Genomic DNA, 10,475 nt, shown 5'->3' on the forward strand with positions numbered 1-10,475 from the left:
TTAAGCATCTACTGCAGACTCAGGTCAAGCATGTCCTTCTTTGTGCTTCCACAGCTCTCTGCACTGTCCTGGTACAAATCACATTGTTTTGTAGTCATGTTTACCTGCTTGTCTCCTCCACAAGACTGTGAGTTCCTTGAGGGCGGGGATTATGTTTTACTCACATTTGTATCCCCAGCACCCAGCACAGGACCTAACGTTTTATAGGAGCTTCACCTATGTTTGTTGAATAAATGGATGAGTGAATAGTTCTTGGTCTGAGCAGAGCTCTGACCTCTATTTTCCTACTACTTCTGCAGCAATCAGTACCCATATATTAATATATGTGGTCCCTTACCAAATCCCCTGACTATCCACCCCTCCCAGCAGCCAAACACCCCAGCCAAAATTTCTGATGCTCAGGCAGTCACAGGAGTGTGGGACTGGTCCAACTAGAAGAGGTGGAACAGAAGCCAATAGCTTCAGTGCAGGCCCTGACCAATGTCAGTGTCGCTATCAGAGTCCACCCCAATCCCAAAGACAAGTGTTGCTATCTACTTATCCAGAGCCTAACCTTTAGTGTAATGAGGGAAAAACATATCTCAAGACCATTCCTTTAAGTGTGACTGGACTGGATGGCTACCTACTTACACCACCCTCCTCAAACCCTGATTCAACAAGAAGCACCCGCAGGCACAGCAGATGCTTTTGTGGTAACTGGAGAAAACACAAAGGACACTTCTCTGAGGCTCTTCACTCTTAAAAGTCAGGCTCTACATCTTTAGCAAGCAAAAAACAGGACACAGTTTATTTTTCTACTTTCTTTTAATATCATTTTTTAAAGTTGGTAAGCAGCTAGACATCATTTAGAAGCAGACGGGTTAAAATAGACAAGAAATAGCAAAGACACATCCTTCGCATCATACAGAACTGTATTAGTATCCACCACCACCATCACAGGGGAGGGCTAGCTGTCACTGGAGTCAGGAGTACTCTCCATTATTGTGCAGGGGACCAGGCAGCATTTAGGTGTGACGATGTCAAACTGAGTGAACACAGAGAGTGCCGGGATCAAGGTCTACAGTTTTGGCTCTAGACTTGCGTGAGGGTTGGTTACTCTTAATCTCTTCCATGCTGTGCTGGATCCCATAGCCGAAGTAGATAGCAAAACCTAGTGGGGAAAGGTAGCTGTGAGGTGGGGGTGTAAAGGCTTCATAGGTCTCCTACTTGAGACCAAGAGGGAAAGGAGTTGGGCTAGGACACCAAAGAAGCCTACTCTTCCCAAGTAGATACCTACCAATCAGCATCCAGACCCCAAATCGGGCCCAGGTACCAGCTGTCATCTGCATCATAAGGTAAATATTCACAAAGATGCTCATTAGTGGGAGGAGAGGCAAAGCAGGCACCTGAAAGCAAAGTAAAATCTTCTTTGTACATACCACAGGGTGACCTAGAAAGAGATCCCTATCCTATGTAGGCCAGAAAAGGGCGAATCCAACTCTTACTTATCCTCTGCATTTCAGTGGCTGCTCATTTAGCATACCTCATGAGACTTCAAGAATATGCAGTTTGGGTAAATGGAACTGGAAAGGAACTAAAGAGGGTCAGAGAAGAAGTCTTTGGCCTAGGTACCTCCTATATCTTCCCTTTCATGTTCAATTAAAGAATATCTATAAACTTTATTAGACCTCAAGATATCTGGAGCCTATTCTCCCAAGATGGGCTGGCAAGGGAAAAAGAGAGAGTTTATTTACCTTAAAGTGAAGGGGAGTGGAGCTCTGTGGCTGTCTCCAGATGACCACAGTGATCCCAATAATGAGCAGCAGGAGCAGCACAACCACTGCAATCCACACCAGGTCTCCAGAAAGCAATGGAACTGACCACTGGGCCAGCACCAGGCAAACAGCGGTCAGCAGGACAGCTTCAAAGGTCCAGTTGAAAGACATCAAAACCAACTCTTAAGACCAACATGCTAAGACATTAGAAACCCCATTCCAAGGACAGTCGCTGTCTCTCTAGTTCTTCCTCAGCCACGAAATGCCACACGCTTCCACCCAATTACGCTGACCTCAGAGCCACCCCAGAAAAATTCCACTGCTCACCAAGCAATGAGGAACAAACATAGACAACTTGGCCAGAGAGTGGAGTGGGGATGGAGTTGAATGGGCAAAATAGTCCCCATAGGGTCAGCTTCTCTGATTCAGTAGTTATCGGCTCCTCCTGCAACTCCACTTCTTCCCCAGTCTTTGTCTCCTGATCAGGCTGATACCTGAGGCAAAAGTAAGATGGCAGTATTAAGAACAACCTTTACTCACTTTACCATCTTCTCCCAGGCAGCTTAACCTTTCTCATCACCGTTAAGGGAAGTTCTTTTTGTCAGGGTGAGATACCCAGATTCCTCAAAGAAAGTTGGAATAGCCGGGCGCGGTGGCTCACGCCTGTAATCCCAGCACTTTGGGAGGCCGAGGCGAGTGGATCACGAGGTCAGGAGATCAAGACCATCCTGGCTAACACGGTGAAACCCCGTCTCTACTAAAAATACAAAAACAAAATTAGCTGAGCGCAGTGGCGGGCGCCTGTAATCCCAGCTACTCAGGAGGCTGAGGCAGGAGAATGGCGTGAACCCAGGAGGCGGAACTTGCAGTGATCTGAGATCGCGCCACTGCACTCCAGCCTGGGCGACAGAGCAAGACTCTGTCTCAAAAAAAAAAAAAAAAAAAGAAAGTTGGAATAATGAAGGCAGAGGAGGAAAGAGGAGCAGCAGATCCCCATCATTCCTCATCCAAGAATAAAAATCCAAATCACAGTGTGCAGAGGAAGAGAGTCTCACCTGAGGATGAGAACACAAATTGACACCAGGGAGTAAGCAAGCAGGGTCCCAATTGACATGAGGTCCACAAGATCGGTGAGTTTGAAGAGGAATGCCATGAATGCTAAAATTAATAGGCAGGAAACAAGAAATGAGAGAAAGGAGTGGCAAAGTTAAAGAAGTTGGCGAAACAACTAAGGGAAAGGGAAAGAGGGTCTGTTACCTGCAATAATGCCAGAGACCACAGTGGCTATGATTGGGGTGCGTGTGCCGGTGTGGATCCGAGCAAGTACACGGAACAGGAGGCCATCCTCTGCCATCGCGTAGATCACCCGAGGCATGGGGAACATGGAGCCCAGGAGGCTGGAGAGCAGAATGCCCAGGGTGGCATGAGTTGACGGGGATCTCTCTTCCCAAGCCTGTATGTTTAAGGGTCTCCACCTTCCCCTCACAGCCTTTTTAAGGGGTATTCTCTGGTACTGAATGCTATAACCTGAGACTCTGACAGCAGAAGAAAACAAACATTTGACACTGACCTGGTAGAAAGAGCACAGAGGGAGCCAACAGCCACAACATAGCGGGCAGGAGCCCATCCAATGTAGAGAAATGCCTCAGGCAAAGGGCTCTCAGGCTGAAGCTGGTAGTAAGGCATCATGAGGGTGAGTGCAGAAGAGACACCAAAATACGCCAAAAAGCAGACAGACAGCGAGATCACAATGCCCATCGGGATGGAATGCTGGGGATTCTGGGCTTCTTCTCCTGCAAGAAGGGTTGCAAATTTCTAAATCAGGGAAGCAGGCCCACTCCTCTACCACCCCTAGTCTGCATACAACCTGGGCACACACTGTGCCCAAGCCCCAAACAGAATGGAATGACTGTGTTACCAGTGGTAGCAATACAGTCGAAACCAACAAATGCATAGAAACAGGTCGCTGCTCCGCGGAGAATTCCCTCGAAGCCAAAAGGCACAAATCCTCCAGAGCCTAGAGGGCCCAAGCTAGAGTGGAAGAAGGGGTGGAGAATGTAAGGGTGTGTTCAGCCAACTCTGTATCTTTTCTCTAATGCCAAACCAGTTAGCTAGGTCTTCAAAGTCCAGCCTCCCATTTTTTCCCATCCCCATCCAGAATCCTTCAGCACAGATTTCCCTCTTCCCCTTCATTTTCCCAGCTCTGCAGCTCCTAAGAGTGACCATCTAACCTATAGGTGTCATTGAGTTCAGCCATGGCCAATTTGTAGTCCTCTTCTGTGAGCTTCCAGTTGTTCAGGTCCCCTTTAATGAAGCCAGAGATGATGACGAACCCAAGAACCAAAAGGTTCACGCCTGTGAACACTTTGGTAACCAGGGCCGACTCACTAGCCCCGAGAGCCAACAATCCTGTGGGAGAAATACATTCAGTACTCCCAGAAAGTCTTCAGTCCAAGCCTTGTTGCCCTGCTTCTAGGTTCCTTTCCAGCTTTTCTTCTTCCCCACCATTATCACCTTCCTTAAGCCTTTATCAGGCCCATCCCCCATCCTTATCCCTGGCCCCAGGGCCTAGCCCCTCCTGGCCCAACCCCCCCACCATTATACCCTGCTCTTTGCCTCACCAGTGAGCAGCAACACGAGGCCCAAAGCAAAGAAATCTGGATATTCTGCGAGGACATTGGGCACGTGCAGTGCAATGGATCCCTGCAGAGTCTTAGAGATGTGGTTCCCAATCAGGTTGTCAAAAGCAGAGCTCCAGGCCCGGGCCACACTTGCTGTACCTGGTGTAGCAGAGGGAGAAACATGTGGTCAAGTTCCCTTCTTCCCAGACCCCAGGCTCACACAAGTCCTTGCCGTTTTCACCTATTCTTACTTTTGTTTTGTTTTGTTTTGAGACCAAGTCTCACTCTGTCACCCAGGATGGAGTGCAGTGGCACAGTCTCTGCTCCCTGCAACCTCTGCCTCCTAGGTTCAAGAGATTCTCCTGCCTCAACCTCCTGAGTAGTTGGGACTACAGGCGTAAGCCACTCTGCCCAGCTAACTTTTGTATTTTTAGTAGAGACAGGGTTTCACCAGGTTGGTCAGGCTGGTCTTGAACTCCTGACCTCAGGTGATCTGTCTGCCTCGGCTTCCCAAAGCGTTGGGATTATAGTCGTGAGCCACTGCACCCGGCCTATTCTTACTTTTTTTTTTTTTTTTTTTTTTTTGAGACGGAGTCTCGCTCTGTCTCCCGGGCTGGAGTTCAGTGGCCGGATCTCAGCTCACTGCAAGCTCCGCCTCCCGGGTTTACGCCATTCTCCTGCCTCAGCCTCCGGAGTAGCTGGGACTACAGGCGCCTGCCACCTCGCCCGGCTAGTTTTTTTGTATTTTTTAGTAGAGACGGGGTTTCACCGTGTTAGCCAGGATGGTCTCGATCTCCTGACCTCGTGATCCACCCGTCTTGGCCTCCCTAAGTGCTGGGATTACAGGCTTGAGCCACCGCGCCCGGCCTATTCTTACTTTTTAAGAACCAAAACCATTGACTTAATTAAGGAAACCAGGACGGAGATGGGTAGAATGAGCAATTTCTCCACACCTTCAACCCTCCCAGACCCACAACAAACCCACACATTTAGGGAGATTGAGGGCCTGTGAATAATATAAAGAATACTTAGGCTTCACCATTCCACCCAGATTTCCTGACCCAAAACCCCTTTGCTGGCTGTGCAGTTCCCTCCCTCCCCTACCATATCTCACCAATGACATAGGAGAGGATGAGGTTCCAGCCAGTGGTGAAGGCCCAGAGTTCACCCACAGTGACATAGCTGTAGAGATATGCCGAACCAGAACGGGGAACCCGGGCACCAAACTCTGCATAGCACAGCCCAGCCAACACAGAAGACAGGGCAGCCACCAAAAAGCAGATCACAATGGATGGCCCTGCTTTATCTTTGGCCACCTCGCCAGCCAGGACATACACGCCTGCACCCAATGTGCTGCCCACACCCAGGGCCACTAAATCCAGAGTGCTTAGACATCTGGCAAGGTGAGTCTCAGCCATGCCTGACTCCAGTGTACGTCTGCGTACCAGCTTTTGACCAAATCTGCGAAATGCTTGCCACGGCATTCTAGCAGGAATTGAAGAGGATGATCTGGTGAAAAACAAGACAAAAGCCCTTCAATAGGGCTCATTATCCCTAAACTCTGAAAGCGAATTACAAGACCCACTCCACCAAGCAAAGGAGCTATTGGGAAATGGGGAGGGGGATATGGAAGGGACAGAGGCAAGTCACTTTACCTCTGACCTCAGTTTCTTCATATACAAGTAGGAATTAACAATACCTTACAAGGTTTCTGGAGGGGCTAATTTCAGAAATGGCACATGAAAGCCCCCTGAAGTAGAATGGCTGGCGCCTAGTAAGTGCTCGATCAATATTAGGTCTCTTTCTCTTGTCAGGAACTGTTAGGGTTTATCCTAATCTCAACCCAGGAATCCTGAAACCTAATGTGTCAGTTCCTTGGCCTGTGGCTATTTGGGAATTAAACAGAGCTGGTCCCAGGGGCTTGCCCATGGGGCTTCAAACAGACACAGCCCCCAGAGGGAGAGGGGACCAACCTTGCTGCAGATTAAAAGTGAGCACCGACTCAATTCCATCCCTCCTTACCAAGCCCACACTGCTCAACTAGCGCAGCCGTCGCCCAGGGGAGTAAGCAAATGTTCCCCTACTTCCTCCCAAGCCCTGCTAGGCTGACCGGCAAGCATCAACAGCGAGGCGGGGCTTCGACCTCTAAAGATTTGGAGATGCGCCCCGAAAGGGGCCCCAGGGCAGCCCGAGATTGCTTGCACTCTCCTCTCAGCAGAGAGGAAGGGGTCCACCCGATGCCCCCCGACTCAGGTCCCAGATTTTCCTGTCCCCATCTAGAAATGGTTTGGAGCTGGGGTGGAGACGGGAGCCCTAACTCCCGGGGCGGGGGTCTCGCCAGCAACAGGTCACGGCCCCGTTGATGCAACTGCATGCCATGGTTGCCTGAGAATCCTAGGTACGCCCGGACCCTCGCCGTCCCCCCTCCGACACACGTGTGGGTCCCCAACGCTTACCACAGAGCTGTTGCAAACCCAGGGAGCAGAGAGCGTTGGATTGGGCTCGGTGAGGCGGAGTTAAGCCGAGTTGGGTTGGAGCTGCCGAGTTCGGCCGCTCAGGCTTCAAAGCTGCGGCTTGGGGTCGTTGCGCGCCAAGCGCCCCTTATATACACCGGGAGGCGGAGCCGGTAACGTCATGGGATCCCACCCCCAATCCCCACCCTACACACAATACACACACACACACACACACACACACACAAAACACACACACTTCTTGGCTTTGCGAAAGGATTGCGTGGGGCCTGAGACTGCGTCCCATCCTCACTAGCAAGCCTGACGTGCCGGGGAGCGAGAAAAGGGGGAGGGCAGTCTTTTCCCATTTGCCTCGCTGGTCGTCAGAACAGGACAATAAGAGGCTTCCTGGCCAAAGAACCCATGGGATTTTCCACCTCTGTGCCTTGTTAGGACCAGTGATTCTGGGCAGGAATGGGGAAGGTAGATGGGGTGTGATGGGGGGGAGTTGGGTGCGTGTGTGCATGTGTGTGTCAGGAGTGAAGCGGAACACAGCAGGAGAGTCTCCACCTCACTCTCAGTCTTCCTTCCTTAGCTTGCTTGTCTACACATCTGACCCCCACCCCTCAGCTCTCACGCTCAACTGTGGGTGTTTCTAATGCAGGCAGCAGGAAAATGGAAGATGATTTCAAGCCACCTGTATACAGATAATTAATCCCGTCTAGATTGATTTATAGACCCCAATCTCTCTATAATGTGTCTCCAGCTGCCTATAAATATTAAACTGTTAAATGTGAAATTCTGACAATATTGACATCTTGGAGGAGGAAGCTTGTTTAGTTCCATTTTACTGATGTGTAAGCTGAGGCTCAGAGACACAACTTGCTTGACACCACACCATAATTATTGTTGACCACCTTTGATAAAACCTGGCCTGTTGGACTTCAATGCCTGCCTCCCATAGGCACCATATCTTACTCAAATGCACAAGAAGAGGGATGTGGCTGCAAAGAAAGACAAACAGGGAGAGGCACCAGCAGCAAGGTAGGCCCGTTTAGGCTAGGAGATACTAGGAAACAGAAAAGGACCCGAAGAATCTAAGAATGATCACATTGGGTCAGATCCATAATCCATCTGACTCAATCAATTCTTACTCATAAGAAAGCACCAAAGGTTGTGAAAGTGTGGTCCCTGCTCCACCAAGACATCTTGGGGATTAAGAATGGACTCAAATATCCTTGCTTCTTTTAATGATCCATGATGAATATATTACCCATGAATCTAAAATCTAAATCCTTTTTGAAAGAATTGGTATTTTCAACTAGCTGCAGCTCCATTTGGCATTCATTAAGTATTTATTGAGCACTAGGTATAGTAGCAAGTACAGCAATGACGAGACCATGAAGGAAACACAAAATAAAATCCTTGCCCTCCTAGTCTTAATCTAACTAGGGAAAGAAAACACACACTATACAACTGAAACATTATTACATAGAGGTTAGGAGTGCTGTGTTTGGAATTGTACCTAGGTTAAACTCACAGCTCGGCCACTGTGGATTACCTAACATCCTTGAGCCTCAGTTTCTGGATATAATATGCATATTTCACAAGGTCGTTGTGATGCTTAGATGAGATTATGAAGTCAAGTCTTCCTGCCTGGCACGTGGAAAGTACTCAAGAAAAACTTGATACATATTTGGAACGTTATATTAGTGTATATGATCTGTTTGCTTAGGTTAGGTGATTGATTAGATTATGAGATTGATTATAAATCACAGTATCACAGAGATAAAATCCAAATGCCGTAAAATCTACTCTTTTAAAGAGTACGATTCAATAGGATTTAGTATACAGTCACAGAGTTGTGTATCCATCACTACAATCAGTTTTAGAACATTTCATCGTTCCAAAAAGAAACCCTGTACCCATTCCCAGACACTCCCCATTTTCTCCCAATCCCCTCACCCTATCCCTAGGCAACCACAAATCAACTTTTTATCTCTGTAAATTTGCCTAGATGTTGGTTAAAGGATGTAGAATTTCAGTTATGCAAGATGAATAAGTTCTGGGGATCTAACGTGCAACATGGTCACTATAGTTAATAACACTGTATTATGCTTGATACAGTTAATAGTATTGTATATTCTTGTACATACTTGAAATTTGCTAAGAGTAGATCGTAAATGTTCTCACCACATCAAAAAATAGTAATTACGTGAGGTGAGGGATATGTTAATTAGCCTCATTATGAGGCTCATTCCACTATATATATATCAAAACATCATGTTGTACATTTTTAAAAATATACAATTTTTATTTACAACTATACTTCAATAAAGCCGAAAATAAAATAAATAAATAAAATGTAATTCAGGTAAGGGAAAAAAAAAAAGAAAACCTCCATTTTGCACCAAAGTGATAACTGATTCAGGCAAGGATAATCAATAGATGATCCTGGGTGTTGGGGAGCAAAATATTCACATGACCTCAAAGTACCACCCCACAGATTATAGTTTAATTATAAAGGGAAAGGTCCTGTATTAGGGGTTTTTTTTGTTGTTTTTTGTTTGTTTGTTTTGTTTTGTTTTTGAGACAGAGTCTCACTCTGTCACCCAGGCTGGAGTGCAGTGGTGCAATCTTGGCTCACTGCAATCTCCGCCTGCCAGGTTCAAGCAATCTTCCTGCCTCAGCCTCCCGAGCAGCTGGGACTATAGGCATGTGCCACCATACCCGGCTAATTTTTGTACTTTTAGTAGAGACGGAGTTTCACCATGTTGGCCAGGCTGGCGTCGAACTCCTGACCTTAAGTGATCTGCCAGCCTCAGCCTCCCAAAGTGCTGGGATTACAGGTGTGAGCCACTGCACTGGCCAGTTGGTAACCTTAATTACCTCTGCAAAAGCCCATTTTCCATACAGTGAAACATATTCACTGCTGTAACAAGCACCAAGGGAAGAAGTCATGGGGGCCAAAATCCTTCCTACAACAGTAACTTTACAATGGAGAAATCTGGTGGAAAACACCTTAGCTAAGTGATCAAGTTTAGCACCACAAATAATGGGGCAAACTGACATTATACGCCGGCAGAGGTGATGCAATGAGAAGTACATATCATCCATAACATATTTTTGCCAAAAACGTTTAACCCTGAAACTAGTTGTGAGGATGTAACCAGAAAAGCCCAGATTGTAAGACATTCTACATGACAAAAGACAACTAGCTAGAGCTCTGCAAATGTCTTGAAAGATTTTTTGCTGGGCGTGGTGGCTCACGCCTGTAATTCCAGCACTTTGGGAGGCCGAGGCGGGCAGATCACCTGAGGTCAGGAGTTCGAGACCAGCCTGACCAACATGGAGAAACTCTGTCTCTACAAAAATACAAAAATTAGCTGGCCGTGATGACGCTTGCCTGTAATCCCAGCTACTCAGAGGCTGAGGCAGGAGAATTGCTTGAACCTGGGAGGCAGAGGTTGCGGTGAGCTGAGATCGCACCACTGCACTCCAGCCTGGACAACAGCAAAACTTTGTCTCAAAAAAAAAAAAAAAAAAAAAAAAAACAGAAAAGAAAGAAAGTTTTTTTTGTTTTTTTAAGTAGGGGAACTGTTCTAAAGGCACTAAAGGAGGCTGAGAGTCATGACACTATGAAGTGT

The 10,475-nt window shown here is 47.4% G+C and overlaps 1 protein-coding gene across 1 annotated transcript; it reads right to left on the bottom strand.

Annotated features, from left to right (window-relative positions):
- Window positions 1-785: 785 nt before the first annotated feature.
- Window positions 786-6,951, bottom strand: SLC7A3 (solute carrier family 7 member 3). The gene is made up of 12 exons (XM_010356466.2): window positions 6,832-6,951; window positions 5,490-5,884; window positions 4,376-4,534; window positions 3,986-4,163; window positions 3,673-3,785; window positions 3,325-3,547; window positions 3,012-3,151; window positions 2,810-2,912; window positions 2,082-2,248; window positions 1,734-1,900; window positions 1,277-1,385; window positions 786-1,150 (listed from the first exon to the last, which is right to left on the bottom strand). The coding sequence occupies exons 2-12, from the start codon at window positions 5,857-5,859 to the stop codon at window positions 1,020-1,022; spliced, it is 1,860 nt and encodes a 619-aa protein (XP_010354768.1). The 5' UTR covers window positions 5,860-5,884; window positions 6,832-6,951; the 3' UTR covers window positions 786-1,019.
- Window positions 6,952-10,475: the final 3,524 nt, after the last annotated feature.

Source organism: Rhinopithecus roxellana, chromosome 7 (genome assembly GCF_007565055.1).
Source record: "Rhinopithecus roxellana isolate Shanxi Qingling chromosome 7, ASM756505v1, whole genome shotgun sequence".
Classification (NCBI taxonomy): Eukaryota; Metazoa; Chordata; class Mammalia; order Primates; family Cercopithecidae; genus Rhinopithecus; species Rhinopithecus roxellana.

Coding starts and splice junctions, on each gene's coding strand:
- SLC7A3 (XM_010356466.2), bottom strand. CDS start 5,859: ATGCCGTGGCAAGCATTTCGCAGATTTGGTCAAAAGCTGGTACGCAGA. Junction 4,164..4,375: donor CCTCGTGTTGCTGCTCACTG/GTGAGGCAAAGA, acceptor TTTCTCCCACAG/GATTGTTGGCTCTCGGGGCT. Junction 3,152..3,324: donor CTCTGTGCTCTTTCTACCAG/GTCAGTGTCAAA, acceptor TCTGCTCTCCAG/CCTCCTGGGCTCCATGTTCC.